This window comes from Thermobia domestica, chromosome 7 (genome assembly GCF_964235325.1).
Source record: "Thermobia domestica chromosome 7, izTheDome1.hap1.1, whole genome shotgun sequence".
Classification (NCBI taxonomy): domain Eukaryota; kingdom Metazoa; phylum Arthropoda; class Insecta; order Zygentoma; family Lepismatidae; genus Thermobia; species Thermobia domestica.
This window is the reverse complement of record NC_137460.1, coordinates 45,081,381-45,102,255: the sequence shown is the minus strand read 5'-3', so window position 1 is coordinate 45,102,255 and position 20,875 is coordinate 45,081,381. Positions and strand designations below refer to the sequence as shown.

At 35.0% G+C, this 20,875-nt stretch overlaps 1 protein-coding gene across 2 annotated transcripts in view; it reads right to left on the bottom strand.

The window, feature by feature from the left end:
• The window catches only part of LOC145690044 (uncharacterized), a 60,341-nt gene that overhangs the window by 20,725 nt on the left and 18,741 nt on the right, over positions 1–20,875 (bottom strand). The window contains exons 3-8 of one of the 2 annotated variants that reach the window (XM_081764545.1): positions 18,751–18,989; positions 17,949–18,242; positions 15,099–15,340; positions 12,949–13,117; positions 4,737–4,895; positions 2,347–2,460 (exon numbers count right to left, since the gene is read on the bottom strand). In XM_081764545.1, coding sequence (XP_081620671.1) covers positions 2,347–2,460; positions 4,737–4,895; positions 12,949–13,117; positions 15,099–15,340; positions 17,949–18,242; positions 18,751–18,989 — 1,217 coding nt within the window. The remainder of the gene's footprint in view (positions 1–2,346; positions 2,461–4,736; positions 4,896–12,948; positions 13,118–15,098; positions 15,341–17,948; positions 18,243–18,750; positions 18,990–20,875) is intronic. The other variant, XM_081764546.1, reaches the window with a different exon arrangement.

The window sequence follows — 20,875 nt, the reverse complement described above, 5'->3', positions numbered from 1 at the left end:
TTTTAACTTGCAAACTGTCCTTTTTAATACTAGCGATGTTAGCGCTCTCGCTGCGTAATCGTAAGATTCCATGTTCGCATTCTGCGGTCGGCCATTTTAGCAGGTTTTTAAATCAGTCTCTCCAAATAAATGCTGAGATGATATCTTTAAATATACTCTCTGGCAGACTTTATTCAAAAATTTCTTCTCATGTTTTCTGTTAATTACAAGAAATGCATGCTACTGTAAAAACTGAAATAACTATATATTAATAGCGGTGCCTGAGAAAAAAAAAAAAAAAATCCAAATTGAAAGTGACTATGTTTGTGACTCTTAATCTCTTGAACCACCCGACCGGTCTCGATCAAATTTTTGACGTAGATGCAATTCTGGCCTGGGAGTGTTTTTAGCTATTCACTTTGACGATAGAACTTCGGGAAGGGGGAGGAGAGGGAATTATAAAAAAAAATAAATAAAACTTAATAACTCTTGAACCAAACGACCAATCTCGATCAAATTTTCAATATAGATGAAGTTCGAACCTGGTAAGTTTTTTTGTTATTTCATTTTGATGGTAGAACTTAAAGGAGGGAAGGGGAGGGAGGAGGGTAAATATATGAAAACGAATAAAACTTAATAACTCTTGAACCACCCGACCGATCTTGATCAAACTTTCAACATAGATAAGGTTCGGACCTGGGGTGTTTTCATCATTTTACTTTGACGGCACAATGTATGGGAGGGGAAGGGGGGATATATGTAAAAAAAATAAATAAATAAAAAATAAAAGTGACTGTCTTTGTGACTTCAGGGACTATATGCACTAAGTTTTCAGGAGGTAGTAGGTACCTCAATAGAAGAATATTAAAACCAAAATAAAATTTGTAGGACACCCCTGAGCTGGGGTACCGACTTCAGAAATTTCAGGAGTGTAATGTTGCAATTTTTTAATAAATTTCTCCTATAGGAAATACACTGTAAATAAAATCGAATATTGTGAAAAAATAAATAAAAACTAAAAAATGTAAAATAAATTTAGGGTTATAGGATGGAAACATGTTTAAATTAAAAAAATAATGAGTACTTTAGTAGGTATATAGTGCTTACAAGAAACTCCACAACTTCTGAGTAGTGTCACCTTATAACAATTTTTAAAGTTTTGTGACATTCCTTTTCATTGTAAATTTTGTTCGCTTTCTTGCTCTTGAACAGTCAACATCGTGTAAGTATATAAAATCTTAACAACCTATTTTATTTCTAATTCTTATTTAAAATATAGTCATGCCTACAAGAAGAGATGGCGGACGCGGACGTGGCGGTAGAAGGCCAAGACTGACTTTGTATTATATTCAATCATTCAGACAACAACAACGTTTACGCGGGTTTGCTAGTATTTAATTAAAGCTCAAAAGTTAATGATAGTTTTACGTTATTATATCTCTTGGCATCTTGCTAGTGTCAAAATGACGGTGATACCTAAGATACATGCTAATGATAATTACAGAGCTAATGATAATTACAGAGCTAACGATAGTTTTAGGTTGTTATATGTCACTAACCATAATCATCATCATGTCATGTTACTAGATATGTCATCATATCAAAATGAAAGATATGATGGAGTATATTTTACAAAGACTGTCCCAAAACAACTATCAGTCCCACTCGTATTTCCAAGCACCATCACAAAGCGACCTGGCAACAATGTAGCCATATACTTCAACAAGTTGTGTAGCTACAACAACGCGCCGAACGTGTTGATTTGTACTCTTCAATAAATATGGATATTATAAAAAGAAAGAAATGTAATGCGATTCTGTACTGTGTTTGACACAATTTATCAGCCTGAGCGACCGTGGAAGAAGAATGTTTAAGTGAGAGGATAATATTTTGTTGGCATAAAAGCTGCGATGCTGTTTTTCTAGACAAGCGTATCCGAAGAAGAATTTAGAAGACTAAGTTGAGTTGATTTTAGTTTAGCGTCCCTTTCAGCAGCGAGGCTATATGAGACGTGGACCTACTGATTAACGTGGAATCCGAACCACATGAGCTCCCGCCGGGAATCGAACCCGGGTCTCCGCTAACCGCTTAGCAACGGAGGAGCTCTTTAGAACACTAAGCTAACCAAATGGCAAGGATACCTGTGTATGTGTGTCAATAGTATAGGTTACTTCCTGAAGAAGTAGAAATATGATGATACTAACGATACCGAACGATTGTTGTAAACTTGCTCGTAAAATAAATATGTAGGATTAAATTTTTGTAGCATTGAGAATTCTAATAACTTAACCATGGTCAGCATGAACCCCGTTAACAACTTTACTCACGAATATTAATACCTGCAAGTACACTCAGCACAATACTTACAGTAGAAGCTCATCATTAGGGCCTTTATGATGATCGGGATTGGGACCACTGACTTTCAGAAGATATGGCGATTTGTATTCCTTGTCTTCTGTTGTACTTGTGCCTCGTGATACTCTGTAAAAACACAAATATATATATATTTAAATAAACTAAATACTGTACTATTAATTATCTACTAACTTGAATAATGTTCGTTCCAATTGCATTATTTTTTCTCCAATATTTCAAATGCACTCTTTGAGTATTCTTTGTCAGAGTCACAAGGCTTAAGTCGTTATTTTATGTAGTCTTCATATTGTTATTTTATATCAACAGTGGCATAGCAAAAATACACAATATATTTTGGGGAAATATAATATACATAGTATCTATACACTTGTAATTTTGCCTACTTGTCCTAGCAGATATGTTAACTTAAAAACATAATCAATAATTTATGTTTGTAATTTTGTATTAATTTACAGTTAACATAAAATTCAAAGTTAACATACCTTGAATCAAAACAACACAAAACTATAAGTACAGATAAATTTAATGTGTAATAAATGTTTTATGTTGCTGTTGATGTACATAAATAAGACAAGCCTTGTGGTCCTGACGAAGAATTCCGACCAGTGCATTTGAAATATCGAAGGAATAAAATATTTTTGAACGAACATTATTCAAGTTAGTGGATAAATTAATATTACAGTGTGTACCATACGCTCTAATACTAATTAAAAATACTGTACACTAGAATTGATTGCTCTCGACTGGCAACATTTGGCTTTAGATCGGCGACTCAAAACCAGCAGTTCGGAGCACTCTTTATTGTGATAACCAGGGCCCGGATCTTGTTGACAGGTCAACTTTTTTCTATTACGCATAGGACAAGGCAAGTTCAAATAAAAATCTTATCCAACAACTCTAGGTTCTAAAAATACATATTTTTAGGGTCAACTTTTGGTCACTTTTTGCTATTTTCAAGTTTCAGGTCATTTTTTTTAATATTTTAAGGTAATTTTTAGGTCAGTTACGGTCTTTTTATTCTTCTACATAAGGAAATTTTATAATGAACACTGTTTACGGAGTTGGAAAACACAAAGTTAAATTACGTACTTTCCTGTTCCTGACTATTAGGGTGAAAAACTCCATTTCTAACAAGTAAATGAACACTAAGCTGTAGCTGGGATTGGTAGGTGAACACAAAGCTGAACACGAGGGGCGGGGGTTGCTAGGTGGACCAAACAGATAATTTTGGATAGTTGACCACAAATAATATGATTACGTGAATAACTAAAAATAGATTAAAAATGGTACAAAGATTTTCAACAGGATTTTTATCTATTATTCTCATGTATACAGTCTACACTTGCGAACTTTTATTTAAGCGTGATTCCCAATTAGTTTCAACTCGGGAGTGAATTGACGCTTTCAGTACGTACAATGTCGTAGAATGGACACAAATGATCAATGGACTGCAACTAACTGAAACAAAACTTTCGAAAATGAATGTGAAATGGTAATTAAAATCCAATCGATATTTAAAAAATGTCAATGCTTAACGAAATAAACGTTTAAGAAACGCAAGTTTTAAGGTCAATTTTTGTGAATTCTTGGGTCATTTTACGGGAATTTTGGTGTCATTTTATAGGTCACTTTTTAGAAAATTTTAGGTCAACAAGATCCGGGCCCTGGTGATAACCTACTTTGATTTGATTTGATTTTGAGTCATCAACGAGGCTATATGAGACGTGGACCTACTGACTAATGTGGAATCTGAACGACGTGAGCTCCAGCCGGGAATCGAACCCGGGTCTCCCACGCCAAAGGCGCGTCCGCTAATCGCTTAGCCACGAAGGAGCTCTTTGTGATAACTTAATCGACATTTAAAACACACAGACAAAATTAAATTTAAACTTTTTAAAACCAATATATATATATATATCTGACGAAAGGAGCAATAACGCTTCCAAAGTACGTAGAAACTTACTGATCCGCAAATTTCTCAACAATAATGCTAAAACTGCGTTCGTGCCCTTTGGGAACTTCCTTCCTAGTGACTAGCTCGTGCGTCTTTGATGGACAGAATTTGGGTTCGATTCGTAGTGGGGAGCATTAAAATTTGAATATATTAAGATGATTCAGATTTCACTTTAAACTGTACGTCTACATTTCATGTTATGCATGACCTGTCGAAGAACGGCCTTTAGCACAGGCACTAAGTATTTTTAAAATTGGCATTCGTACTTTAGAACATAGGTGGTGAAGTGCAATATAGTGAGGGGAGACTATGGAGAAAAATAACAGATCTTCTATGTCAGGGACAATAATTATTGAACACTTCTCGTACATGAGCAATCTTAATATACATACCACTAAGCAAACAGAAAAGAAAAATGTGTACTTACTTGGGTACATCTTTTTTCCCTTTAAATCGTCGGATTGCCTTTTCCCCTTTATCTGAGGTGGATTTTCTGCTAGCAGATGACTTATGAGTTGGGGATGCACTCACAGACGAGGGTCCTTCTACAGTTGGTTGTGGTGCTGGGCGAGATTCTTGTATTTGGCTACAAGAATTAAATGAATTTCGTAAAAGAAGAATAATATGATCGCTGCTCGCACAGTAAGGAACAAAATAATCATATTTTATATATATATATATATATATATATATATATATATATATTCGGAATGGGCAAAACCAATTTTATAAAAACCGGTTACTAGAAAAACCGAAATTCGAAAACCGACAGTTCGGTTTTCTCCAAAAACCGGTTTCGGTTCTTCTCTAAAATCGGTTTAGGTTTTTACCGAAAATGGTTTCGGTGAAAACTTTTGGAAAACACAAAACTATTTCTGTGGAAACGGAATAGGTTTCCGGAGAACAACAAAACACTATTCTGGTCAGAAGTAAACAAATTTTGAAAAAAAAAAACCGGAACCGGTTTTGAAGTAAACCGAAACCGGATCCGGTGGAAAAACCGACTCGGCTTTAGAGAAAACCGATAACCGGTTTCCGTGAAAAAGTTTTTTTTTGAAAATTTTTAGAAACCAGTTTCGGTTTTCCTAAAAACCGAAAATCGATAAACCGGTTTTCGTGCCTACCCCTAATATATATATATATAAATTTTGTTAGTAACTTCAAAACAAATGGATGTACTCATCTTGTAAATTGTCGAGAATTAATATAAAATTTACGTAATATTACAAGTCAATACGTTTAGAACAAATAAAAATATACATCTTCAGAAAAAGAACGCAGAAAAATAAAAGAAAATCGATAATAAAACTAACTAACTAACTAACTCTATGGCCTATGGAACCCGGAGGTTCAATACCGCGTTCACAAAAGCTCTCCACTGACTTCTATCCTTAGCTAACTGTATCCCGTCTCTACTTTATATTCCAATCTCTGCGAGATCCATCTTAATACTGTCCTCCCACCTGCGCCTAGGTCTTCCTAATGGTCGTTTTCTGATTGGTCTTCCAGTCAAGACTTTGAAAGCGTTTCTACTTTCTACCATTCTAGCTACATGACCCGCCCACCTAAGCCTCCTAGACTTGACGACCCTAACAACGTTGGGTAAACCATATAAATTATGTAGTTCCTCGTTATGAAGTTTTCCCAATCCCGTTCCTCTTGGGTTCGAATATTCGTCTCAGAATCTTGTTCTCAAATACTTTCAGTCTATGTTCTTCCCTCAGAGTAAGTGACCATGTTTCGCAACCATACAGAACAACAGGCATGATTATCGTTTTGTATATTTTAAGCTTCAAATTCCTCGACAGAATTCGCGACGACAAGAGATTTTGAAATGAATAATAACCTGAATTCCCTGCTTTTAGTCGACATTTAATTTCTTCGTGAATATGATTTTCGGCTATTAATATTGATCCTAGATATTTGAAAGTGTCCAGTTTATCAAAAGTATTATTTAATATTTTAACGCATCCATAATTTGCTGTATTACGGTCCCGACGCACTTCCATGTATTTAGTTTTATCTGCATTTACTTCTAAACCCATGTCCCTGCAAACGTTTAATATGATCTCTGCATTTCTTTCAATTGTACTCCTATCATCCCCTATTAAATTTACATCATCAGCATATGCCATAACCTGGGGAATACCGTTCAACTCTAGGCCCTGGTTGCTATCTTTGATTTTCTTTATAGTATATTAGAACAAAGTTAAATAATAATGGCGACAACGCATCTCCTTGTTTCAGGCCATTTTCGACGTGAACGCTCGTGGACAAAAATTTTTCTACCCGGACTTTACTTTGGGATTCATTTAAACATATCTTAATCTAATTAGCTTTCTCGGTATTCCAAGTTCTGTAAGAACGTTGTATAATGCTTTTCTCCTAACCGAGTCGTAAGCCTTTCTAAAATCAATAAATAATTGATATACCGGGGTATTGTATTCCCACTTTTTTTTTCGAGTATTTGGCGAATGGTAAATATTTGGTCGATAGTTGATCGATTTCGTTTAAATCCGCAATGATAATCTCCAATAATTTCATCTGCATATAGGGTCAATCTTTCTAATAGAATATTTGAAAGGATTTTATAGGATGTTGACAGAAGAGAAATGCCTCCATAATTATTACAGTCAGTTTTGTCGCCTTTCTTGTGAATTGGAACAGTGATTGATTCTTTCCACTCTTTGGCAATTCTTCCTTGTTCCAGATACGGGAGAATGAGTTTGTGTATCTTGTTCCACAATTTTTCGCCTCCAGCTAAAATTAACTCAGCCGGAATTTCATCTACACCCGGAGATTTGTGTTTCTTTAATTTCTTTATAGCGGTTTCTACTTCTATTCGGTCGGGTTCTGGAATATACGGTTCTGCGGTGTGTACCTCCTTTTCTCCACGCACACTAGTTTTTGGTTGCGTGTTAAGCAAATCGTGAAAGAAATCTTTCCATCTATTTAAGATGCTATCCGTATCAGTGAGAACTGTACCGTCAGATTTCTTTAATATATAAGCATGAGGTTGACAGCTTTTCTTAAATTTGCTGATCCCCTTATACATGTCCCGGATGTTTTTATTTTTACTATTATCTTGAAGTTTCTTAATTTTAGCTCTCAGAAAATCGCGGTTCTTTGTTCTAAAAGTTTTGGAAGTTTCCCGCCTGATATCTGCGAAATTTTGTGTAGTTATTTCATTCGGATTTTGTAGCCAGTGTAATTTTGCCTGTTTTCTTATCTTTGCTAGTTTTATGCATTCCTGGTCGAACCAAGGTTCGTTCCTACGTATTTCCGCGTGTCCTAATTTTTCTTTTGCTGAACTTTTAATGCTATCTCTAATTTCAATCCAGGTATCCTCAACACTAGTGCACTCCGAATCTTCTAAAGCCGAGAATCTATTCGAAACTTCAATCTGGTATTCCTCTCTTACCATTCCCTCTCTTCTAATTTCTTTAAATTGAATCTCTCCGTTTTCGGACAATGAATATTACCTTTATTCAACGATAATCTCTCTCTTATTATCGCTGCTACCAGGTAGTGATCAGTGTCACAATCAGGCCCTTTAAACGACCGGACATCAATTATGCTAGATTGGCTTCTTCTATTTACTAAAACGTGATCAATTTGATTATGTGTTTTTCCGTCTGGTGTTAATAAATAAAAACATAAACTAAAATTACATTATGAATTATTCATATATAGGAACGCAAAGGAAAAATTACCAAAACTCGTATTAATTTAAAAAGTAAACATTTCTTATATTGACTTGCTGGAAATCGTATGACTCTTTAAAATGAACGACAGAATTTGATTTCTCTCCAGACAAGAAGAACATTATAATTCCAAGGAGTTATTTAACGCGATGGCTGAAACTGACTGATAGAGTCTTCTCCAAACGGTACTGATAGATGCTATAGGATACATAACTCAAATGTGGCATCAGAAGTTTCTGTACCTCATTCAGACGGTTTCAGTGCTCTATGGCACTTCTATTGATGACATCTAGAAGTTGGTAAACTGGACACACATTTTGAGGTTGCTCCCTTTTTGTGAATCCCTTCTGAAAGAAAACTTCACTTTTCACCAGTTTAACAAAGTTTGCTTCTTGCGAAACGTGTTGATTACCGACTGATTACTGGGTATTTACTGGGGACGTCAGCAGTGAGGGTATTTGTTCCTGTCAAGATGAAACCAACGGGCGACACATGCTCTGCATCAAAAATTCAAAACCAAACTTAAAAAAAAAAAATGTTGTTCAAGTATAAACATGTCAAAAATAAAACATTAACCCTTGCACTGTCTTTTTTTTTTTTTTTTTTTTTTTTTTTTTTTTTTTTTTTTTTTTTTTTTTTTTTTTGTAACGCGGACTACAAAGGCGGCGAAGTCATTTTGTGCCCACCTGTTAAGACTAAATAAATCTCGCATAAGAAACAAATTTAGAAACTCTCAGAAAAATCTACAGGGACTGAAATGAGCAGTACACAAAATAAAACTAACAGACATTTATTATGCTGCCATCTAGCAGTGACACTTCTAAATGTCAGTCATATCTTCTACCAACGGGAGTACTTTGTGCCCACCAACGTAAAATACCAAAGTTATGAAACACACTAACATGAAACTTTCAAAAAGAACAGTACATGGGATAAGATTAATCGATAAAATTTCGAAAAAGCTGGATACAACTATTTATTATACTGCCATCTAGGAGTGACACTAGTAAATGTCAGTCACATCTCCTACTAACGAGGAAGGGGGAGGGGGGTAGTACTTTGTGCCCACCAACTTAAACTAGCAAATTTTATGAGACACACTAATGTTCAATTTGAACCACCGTAAAGTATACGCTTTAGCTAAACATGTTGAGCAATATTTTCTTACAATTTTAAAGCAATGATTAAGGTGGATCACCACCCGGAAGTCAGTACATATTTTAGCTCATTGCCTTAACTACTGCGCAATGAAACGTTCCATATTTTAAATATTGTACTATAAGATAGAGTTATGTTTCAGCTACAGCACAGGACATTGATTCATTTGGTTGTGTCTACTGATATCGAAAAATGTAACAAAAGAAAATATTTACAATAAGCACACAAGATGGCACTTGCTGTTAGATCTTACTAGAAGTGCTCAGTTTTATGAAATGTTTATTTGTATGTGGAAAGTATTTTAAAGTAACGATCTTCTCACGAAATAGAAATATTGTTTGACCGTTTTTCGTGTTATGTTTCAAATTTAATTTAAATATTAATTTTCATTTACGGAAATAGGTTTTGAGATGAAACTTGCGCAGAACGCAATAATGCGTTGTTGCCAAATTTGTACGTTTACTGCAGTAGTCACAATAAGAAAATTCCTGGATTCTAGTGTTGCAGTTCAAGAAGCGGAATTGCGGTAAGGATCGAAAACTAATTTCTCTAGTAAGTATCCAATCAGAATTCCATGATTACTTCCTTTATTATCTGGCATCAGTAAACACTCGACACTATCTGGCAACGCCACATTATTCAAGCAGCTTTAGCATAGCACTGAGAACACCTAGTGATCCACCTTAAAAGAAGAGTAATTACAAAAAATATACTGAGGTGGGCACAAATTACCTTCCCCCACGTTGGTAATCCGAGGGTTAAAGCAAAACAATAAATAAAATAAAAACTCTGATACAATATGAAAATGTTACAAGAATAAATGACAAAACATAAAGTTACGTCACAAATACGAATAACAGTAACATTTAACAGGAAAAAATATAAAAAGGAAACTTCATAGCACGGCAACTATTTCGAACTCACGAATAGAAGTAAAAGTACGGCCCGCATTATAGATATTCATTATTCCCTACAATTTGACTAAGATTTTTAGGTAGCCCTAACTGTTCTCTGAGGTCTGAGTATTCTCGATATTCTACAGGAAAGTATCCAATACTCAGCTGGAAAACGTGTGTTGTTGTGCACTAATTCTTTATACTTATCGTGAATACAGGAGTTTTGCTCACAGAAAGAATAAATAATTAAAATCAGTGATGAACTGTGCAATACACGTTTTTCAAAAAGCACATTCTGTTACGGATACCGATGGGACAGAATTTATACGTAAATCAGAGATGCCCGTTTCTAAAGAGAGGTTACACAAATTTAAAGTACTCTATACAATATACTGCAAATATATTAGTTATATAAACGAAAATATGGGCTAATACCGAAATACTGTACTCAAGTGTTTCAATTACTGGGAAAATGAAATGGAAAACCCCTCTCTGTAGAGAAATAAAAATATAGGGGGATGTCTACGCGTGTACTGCAAAATATAATGTTTGAGTGATCATTTTTTTCATTTATAAGTTATACCTCTATAAAAGTCCGATAATTCGTTTACTAACTGTATTTAAAGTAAAAATAACCCAATAATCACATAGGACATTATTATTAACTACTAAAAATACGGACAAAACTATCTAATCAAGACAGTTTATGCATTTGTTTTAAAGAAGTCTGCAATACTTTCCTGCCATTGTAATCCTGCGGATATTGATTTACGATAGAAATTTGTTTGCAACTGCTGGGGCAATTGAAGGGATCACTTGAAGAATTATTCCAAACTGTGGAAAGAATTTCCTGTGCTAAATACGTATGAGTTGAGAATAATTTTTGTTCTTTTTCAATGTATTACTACAACATCGGGGAAGAAAGAAGACTATCCGTGTCCGTAAAAAGCGAGGGTTCTCTCCCATAATGTTTTTGTCGGGATAGGAAAGTCTGTGTCCGTATAAAGGAGGTATCTGTGTATATACTTCAATGTCTTATGATTATGCTTCAAGGCTAAGGGAGACGGTGATGATAATGATGGAATAAACAAAGTGGGAAGAAATGGATGAAACCCGAGAAAATCCATACGCACGGTGTTTATCCACTACAAAACCCACTTGGTATAAGTTGGAATCGAACCTCAAGGGACCACACACACCAGAGGTGAGCACTCCACCACTGAGTCACCACGGCCCAAATTTTGTTAATAGTTTTGAGAACTTAAGTATTTGCTTTTCTCTCCGAAGGGTTTCACAGGAAGGAGAAAGTTAACATTTGTGTCCAGTTTACCAACTTTTAAACGTTATTAATGAAAGTGTCAGAAAGCACTGAAACAGTCTAACTACAAAAATTCATAATACAAAGCAAGATTGTTCATATCTCTAAAAGATTATTATTATATCGAGTGCTTAAAATGAACGACAATATGTATACTCTATTTTGTATGAGGATCATTTCATAAATAATGTACATTATGGCAACACTGGGGAGTGGATGAGGAAATCGAGATAAACATTTCGTCATTTGAAGCAGGGGCCTTGAGACAGCAGGACGTATGCTTGTGCGCTCTCTAGTACACACAATGTAGCTGTGACCAGTGTTGAAAATGGAGGTGACAGGTGTCTCCGGTAACGTATCTGTTGAAGATCAGACGTTATTCATAAAGATCAAAACTTTACGTGGCAAAAAACACAGAAATTTACAGTCCTTACGTGAAGTTTGTGGAGAAACAACAGTGGACCACAGTCCAGTTTCTCGTTCCCGTAGTGGTCGTGTAAACATAAAGGATGATGCAAGATCAGGAAGGCCGAAATCATAAACCGATGAAAGAACTGTGCAACGTGTGGCAGATGCACTTTTGAACAAGATCGCCGTGTAACATGTGAGGAACTTTCTGACATCACAGGATTCCATCTGCATCAGTATACCGAATTCTAACATGTGATTTACTGAAGAGAAATTTTTTTTTCTCGATGGGTCCCCCACTTCTTGAGAGCTGAACAGAAGCAGACACGTCTGGACAATACAACGGCGCCGAAACAAAAGTTGAACGTTGAAGGTGAGAACTTCCTGCGTCGCATTATTGCTATTGATGAAACGCGGATGAGAGACTTTAAGCTGGAGTTGAAATCACAACCCAACGAGTGGAGCTCCATCTTCTCTAAGACCAAAAAAGCGTCATCGATCTCAATCAAAGGTTAAGCAAATGATAATTTTTGCTTACGATCATCAAGGCATTATTATAACGGACAGAGTTCCACATAGAAGTGTCACAGCACCGTATTATTGTGAATTTCTGCTAAAACTGTGCAGAAAAATGAGCAAAACCCAACCGCAATTGCTCAGGGCAGTCCACTGATTCTCTACGACATCGCACGCCCGTACACAGCTAATGCTGTGCGTACAAAGCTTCGCAAATACGGTTGAGAAATGTAACCTCATGCTCCCTACAGTCCGGACATAGTCTACCAGACTACAACCTGTTCCCAAAGTTGAAACAACGAATGCGTGGATGTTGATTTCCGTGTCTGGAAGAGCTTTCTGCAGCCGTTACTTGAACCATTCGACAACTTCATAAAGATGGTGTCCTTGATGGAATACAGAATTTACCTGGACGTTGGGATTTCGTCACTGCTAAGCAAGCAAATTAAACTGAAGGTCTGTAAAGAGATCCTCTCCAAACAAAAAACGTGTTAAGTCACAAAAAATTAGTGTACATTATTTACGGAATGAACCTCGTACTACTGTCAAGATTTCCAACTTCGGTTCTCGGTGGATACTAACTCTAAGCCTCAACGCACATAATATTCAAATACTACCTATGCTCTCACTGATACTTACCTCTCTTTCGAGGACTGTGAGACTTCTTCAGTTTTGGGCTTCGACTCTTCCTGCACCATTGTCTGTAAAATATGCGCTGCTCGTTCCTCGTCAAAATCCACACTGTCCAATGCTATGGTAACAACACGCTCTGGGATATCCTTGTACTTTTCTTGCAATCTTGCTTTCACTTTAAAAATAACGAATACAATTATCATTATATTCCTAGCGGTGATGGTTAGAAATAATGTTTGATAACATTCACAAGCAACCTTTCTTTTAATAATAATATAAATAAATAGATGTTTAACATTGTATATCATTAAAAGACTCACCGTTCAGACTAATACAGAGATCTATATTTTAGAAAGTCAATTACGTTTCGTTTACTAGCAACAATGTATTGCATTCTCTGGTGCGTAAGATCCCTGACTCGATCCCAGTCCGCACCAAATGAACTTTGTGGTGGGTGGGTGTTTTTTTTTTTTTTTTCCGGGACACTCGTTTCTTCCCATTTTTTCATTTCATTAATACAGTCTCCTTTAGCCGCGGTGCATAGAAGGAAGGAAGGAAGGAACAAGGAAGGATGGAAGGAAGGAAGGAAGGAAGGAAGGAAGGAAGGAAGGAAGGAAGGATGGATGGATGGATGGATGGATGGAATCAATTAATATATATATATATATAGTATGGCGCTAAATTCGTTGTACAAAAGCAGAGGAGTGATTCCTGAGAGTAAACCAAAGAAAAAAGTTCCTATAAACACAGGGCGAAAACCCCATCGTTTACGTGTTATAGGCTGCCGAAATCATGAAAAAATGAATTTTAAAGGTTCATAGCTCCAAAACTATGGGACCTACCTTGGTCGGGTCAAGACTTCACTTAGGAACTGGTATGTGCCCTATCCAAAAATGCGTGTTTCCGAATCCTGAGCTGCTTCCACAACAATTTTTATAAAGGGGGTTTGACTACGGGTCTATGATATAAAGTACTCTCCAACTACCTTCATAAAAATTGTTGCGTGAGTACCTTAGGATTCTAAAACATGTATTTTTGGATAGAGCAGATACTAGTTCCTAAGTGAAGTCTTGACCTGACCAAGGTAGGTCCCATAGTTTTGGAGCTATAGACCTTTAAAATTCATTTTTTCGTGTTTTCGGCAGCCTATAACACGTAAACGATGGGGTTTTCGCCCTATGTTTATAGGAACTTTTTTCTTTGTTTTACTCTCAAGAATCATTCCTCTGCTTTTGTACAACGAATTTAGCGCCATACTATATATATATATATATATATATAGCATTCGCACTTAACCTCATGCACTCTGAAATACGAATACCTATCTTCAAAATTACTGTCGTTGTTGTGTGTTGAAGTTTAGCAATCCTTTTTAGAACCGAGGCTATATCAGACGTAGAACTACGGTTTAAAGTGGAATCGAAACCACCATACTGCGTTCAAATTTCAACGTTCGCTCACCGGGAATCAAACTCGGCATCCTGGTACACCAAAAGTGTGAACGTTAATCACTAGACTAGCAAGCAGAGCAAAAATAGTTCTTGTAATCGTAAGAACTTTTTCGCTTTTGACAAGAAATTTAAATTTGTAATTTTCTTGTGATTTCTCTTGACCTATAGGCTAAACCTGGCTGTAATTGAAATTAAATCAATTTAACTTCCGAATCATTGATGCCTTTTTTTAAGGTGTAGCAAGCCTTAAGCTCTGGAAGAAAATGATTTATTTTTACATGTACACTCATGTCCAAAATTATTGTCGCATTTCTATAAATATGTTGTTGTAGGAATATAATTTGATAACGGTATTTCTTACAATGGTAGTATGTGTATAATCGGCAAAGACATGTATGTGGTAAATTTCATGTCAAGAGAGCAGTAAATAAGAACAATAAAACGAAAATAAAACTTTCTTATCCATTTAGCAACATTCTGTTTTACTTTTTTTAATTTTCGTATTTATAATTCTTTTCCTATAAATCTACCACAAATATACATTTCCCGATTATACACATAGTATCAGTATTGATAGTACCCTGCAAAATCATTATCAAATTATATTCTTACAACAAGTCAGTTACAGATATGCGACAATCGTTTTGGACATGAGTGTACATAAAGTTTTTTTTCTCTAAAGTATTATCAAGATTACGAACTTACTCTTCTGTTTTTCTTCTAAGCTCTTCATACGGGGAGGTGGTGTTGGTGTAGCTGTACGACGCTCTAATGCTTTTTGTTCCTCTTCTTTTCTTCTCTGAGTCAACCGAGGGGGTGGCGTATCCCGTTTCTCAAACCCCATCGTCAGCAATTTTTCTGTTGCCTTCTGTACATTATTATCAGCATTTGATAAAATATCCAATAGCAATGTTTCTTCTACTGCTGGGAATACACTTTTCAAATACCTACAATACATTCGGTGAAGAATGCATTAGGAAATAATAATCTAAGAAGTTATAAATACTCAACAGAATTCATGCTTTTCTTTTAAAATAATTTTAAAAAAAAATAAAGAAATCTGGAAAATATCCCTGCCCCATCACCATTGTACAGTCTACAAGAGAACATGCATTTCATACGATATAATGCCATAATCAATCTCTTAGAATAAAGATACTAATTTCTATAGATTTGAGCTGAAATAAAAATGAATTAATGAAATGATCTATAGAAATAAAATTTTATCATTCCAAAATTTCTATTCTAAAGAATATAACTATATCATGCCAAAACTAAATCGGTAATGGTAAAAAATATATATTATGATAATATAATTTTAGGTAAACTTTACCAGTTTTTTATTATTATTATTATTTTATGTTATTCCAGCACAAACTAGTAGGAAAATGAATCATCAAAGCTTGATCTTTATTAAAGACATGCAAAATTTTAATTAAGAGAAATGTTTGTGATGAAAAGATTATTTTTAACTTTTATATATACCTTCTTATAAAAATTTGTAACTATGAATAAACACTACATGAAGCTACGTACATACAGTAATGGCCACTTGGCTACATACACAATAAGAGCGTAAAACATACAACACTTACTCGTCTTAATGGAATATATTGGCTGGTATTTGAAATGTTGCGACCTGTATTTCTTTAATTATCTATAATAGTGATAGTACGTGATAAAACAATGACACAAACATATTCTACCTTGAATAGGAGTGAAAATGTGTTTGCTTTATAATTCAGCTGAATAAATTCTTAAATTTGTGCACTGATGCACAGTAAAAACGTGTTTACAATTACAAAAGACGAAACATTGCGCAGCAAGTGTTGTTCGGACAAGCGTTTGCTTGAAAATGTACAGTGGGATAAGTGCGATGTAAGACACAAGTACGTTATTTCGTATTTTACTCTGTAGCTATGTAATCGTACCGAATATCGTTTTTAATATACAAAATTTAAAATATAAATACTACTGTCAAAATGATATAAAAGGCCATAAATGGTGCCGAAACCCGGGATCGACAATTTTAAAGATGTTACAATAACTGCCTATAAGAAAATGATGGAATGTTAAGTGCCCTATTGACTACTACTCCACCATTCTTTTTATAACTGGTGAATTAAAGTAAGAGAGAATAAACCATCCAATGTATACTTTTACGGATATATGGATCAAGAAAATTTCTCACATCCTTTTATTTAAAATGTATATCTTAAATTGCAAAAAGACTAGTCTAGAATCTCCTAAACACGAAGCATTTTAAGAAATGATCCATCTTGACCTGAAGTAATGGTTCACTCTATATACTCATACTCGTTTACTACCCTTGTACAATGACAACGTAATCATTGCTACAAATTCCCTTTTACCTATATGATCTTTTCTAGTTTGTTTTAAAATTCTTTCTTCTTATGCCAAGTGATAGCAGATTTTTAATTTTTCTTTCTTTCTTTTAACGGGAATTACGTTGGAAGTCTGTAAAATTAACAGATAAAGCTTTCGCATTCCATGTCTTTTGTGTATTACTACTCGAACATTTAACAACAATCTATTTTCACTGTTCCACGGAACTAACTTTAATTTAACTTCTATTTCAACAGAATATCTATCTAATATATATTCACCCGAACATCTGACAACACACTCAGCGGTACTAATCATCGTCCCCTAGCTTTGAGACATAAATTCATGCTGTCTATCATGCGCACTTGAATATTTTACGTTCTTTGAACTACTTATGTTTCGGAACTATGACATTACACCTAAAAGAAAGGCTCCATCACACAACAGCATTAATAACTGCAAATATATATGTATATATACCAACGTACCACATAACTGTACTATAGGCCTACAAAAAGAAATAAAAAAAGAATGAAATAAAACTGAAAAACAACACAAAAATAAATAAAAAAGAATCAGTAGACCGATTTTGCTAAACAGGATGGCAAACGGTATAGGCTAGGGGACAAGCTACAATACAATAGCACATTACAGACAAGGGACGGCATGCAGATCTACCAGGCAGCGGTCTGAAACAAAGATAAACTAGCAGTTTTAATATAAGAAAAGAAGAATGTTCATACTTATTACAGATGATAATTATACAAATTACTTGAACTATTTGGATTATATATTAATAAATTTTCGATTTTTTCTAATTCTTTTCACGTGCAAGGACTCATGAAATTTGTTGTTTTGAATAAATTAGGAGCTCTGTAATTTTTTGAATCCTCCATTGTTTATTGGTTGTAATATGAATGTGACATTTAAACATACAATTACAGACTCCAATAAAATTCCATAGGTTTTGTAACCTCTAAATTCTTGTTTTGATGTTCGAAAATGATCACAAACGATCACTCTATGATCGTGTCTACGAAAGAAAAAGGATTTCCAGTACTTGCAGTCATAGTACTGTTTCATTCGTTTCACTCCGATTTTGAATATGCTGCTTCGCACTGCGTTTCAGAAAAGAACATCTGTAATAATACACATTCTTCTTTTTTCTTTTTAACTCCAATATTGCTCAGCTACAAATCAAATATAAACCTCAGCTTCATTTTGGGGGAAGAATGAGGTCTCGGTGAACGGCCCCAGTCCCCTATGCGTGGAGATCCAAATAAGGGGCCTGATCCTGGTCTGAACGTTGGGCTACCGCTAGAAATGGGTCTGGGAATATCACGATTTGCAAGTGGGGGAGTCATTTGGAAACCTGCCATTACCCCCATTGCCGTGGTATGGAAATGTCTGCTCAACGGAGGGGTGGCATAGGGACCTGGAGTAGTAATAGGATGTTTCTCAACTTGCAGAGCACTCACAACAACTGCCTCTCGATTATGGTACCTGGAAAAACAATTTAGTATTACAATTATAATTAAACTCACTTTTTCACTGAAAAGTAACACATACACAACGTAACTACCCACATTCTCACTGCCAATCAAATCCTTCTTTACTCAGTCTCTCTCACACACAAAGCCAATACACGCACAAAATGTCTCCTGAAATAACGGTATATACAAAGATGAACTTACAGTAGAGTTTATATGACATTAATATATGGATTTAACAAGCAGTGAACTATTAAAAGTTTTATCAAAATATAAAGTAGATTTTTTTTTCAGTTCACATTTCATTTCAAGAACGCATCGCCAAATACTGCAACTGATACGTTAAATATTGTCCGTACAATAAATATTACCACGTAGTGTAAAATGTGTCAAACATACATGCACCAAACATAAAACTTCTAAATAATCATATGTAAAAAACATTGTGTACCTTAATATTTACATACAAACATTGCACTTATCGGTTTAAAATATGTAGTGGTACTCAAAAATATACTTACTTCTTCAACAACATTCGGATGTGTGTTTCGCTCACTGTAGGAAACATAGCACCAATTTTAGCGACAGCCTGTTCCGTATCAGTAGTCATCGACGTCTCCTGAATTCGTGACGAGGTAGTGTGCGTGAGCATGGGCTGTGAAGTTTGGACTTGGGACATGGACTGAGGCGGTTGGGAAGGCACTGGATGTGGCATATAAGCCCTGCTGGGAATGGGACTCGGTCTTACATTTGTCAAGTCCTGTTAAAAAAAAAAAGAGAGAGAGTGGGAATTATATTTACTGCAGGGTTTTCAGTTTATTGTTAACTCCTAGTAACTCTCGAGTCTGTTTTGCATTACGCAGTTTTCGGTGGTAAAATGTCATGCAAAATAAGGTTATTTTATTGCAGAATGATTTTCAAATAATTTATTTCTAAACACTTTATTTCAGAAAAAAAAAAAAAACCTTCAAAAACTAATTTTTTAAAAATTGTTTTACATTACTAATATCTTACATGCAACATGACTAATGTTTTGCATGCAATCTGGAACAATTCTTTTAAAATGTTAGCTACTGGAATACCGGAACAGAGGATATAATCAACACTGTAATTTCTAGTATTCTAGTGTGAATATACATTTCGGGCCATAAACATAACATAAAAGTAGAAACTGAGATGATGATGACTAAGGTTTGTCGTTCATCCGTTAGGGAGACATTCATGCATCATGTTTGTGATATTGTTTAAAAGATACTATGCCTTAACAATAAAGAAATAAGTTCCAAACACAAAATTTTGAGAATACTAGTTATACGTTGCAGTATATAGTTGTTTTCATTATTTCCATGTACGGTGCGGAAAATCAAACTCTCCTGCCTTCGATAAACAATTTCTTATACTAAATGAAAAAAATGATCTAACAAACATAGGTTGAAAAAACGATTTGCCATCTCCAACATTTAACTGGTTGGAATCCATGGACTATAGCGCAAGCAGATCGGTAAATTCTACAGGAAATAATACAAGTTCTATCTAAGAGAGACCTTCGTGCTAAATAATCAGCGTTCTGCCTTCAGTGCGGGAAAAGAAGGTTTGATTTCGTCGTCAGATTATGATTTGGATCTCCTGTGTTCATATTTGACAAAGCCTTAGTAATGAAAAGGGACAATAAACTTAAAAAAAAAAAAAATAGTTATAGTTAAATTTGGATGTCTGCGAACCATGTCATACCCACAGAACGATTTTTTAAACTGCCTTCTGATACCCACCCTAATCTAAAGTTTATTATATAAGCACGGAACAGTTCGCTACAACACAATTTGCTGTAGTTCCTATGTAATTTCCCGAACCTATTCGGCTAGGTCTAATAGTTTTCAACCGAAACCCTACAAAACTGATTTCGGTAACTTACAGCTTTGAAAGGTTTTTCAACGACTCATATTCAATAAAACTATTTTCTTTCATTTGGTATAAGGTATCAGCTCTTCAAGTTTAATGGTGCTATTTTCCCGCCCTATACACGAGAAAATTGATGAATCTAGAAATCAAGCTTATTGCATGCAATGCATTGTAGCAAAAACTGCACGTTGTAAACCAGACTTATAGATTTAACATCAGCCATTTCCAACTTGATGCTCTGTGGCGTTACAAGGATGGAAAGAAGACAGGGAACATAGCATTAATAAAAGACAGTGGTGACAAGTAAACAAAGCAGATAAGGTACTCATGAATTTATGAGTAATCCTACACTGTCAACAGTTGTTTCATCCTATTTCCCCTACCCTCTTTGGCTCAATCTGTTCCCTCTGTCCTGTCCTGTAGTAAAATCGCCTTCTTCATCATAAGTTACAAGGGCGTATCAAGATAAATGATCCACTTCGTGTATGTATAAAACTACTAAATTTATCGCTATAGTTACTTCTATCTAAATTCTAAAATTTGTCTTTATACATGCAAGCAGAATAGTAAGGGAAATAATAAACATCGCCTCTTAGAATATAATATGCAACACATGCTCTTTACACTCAGAATAGTAAGTGAAATAGTAAACATCGCCCCTTAGAATATAATATGCAACACATGCTCTTTACACTATGTGAAACAATAATTGTTTTAAAAAATATTACTTGCGGTGTTGTAATACTA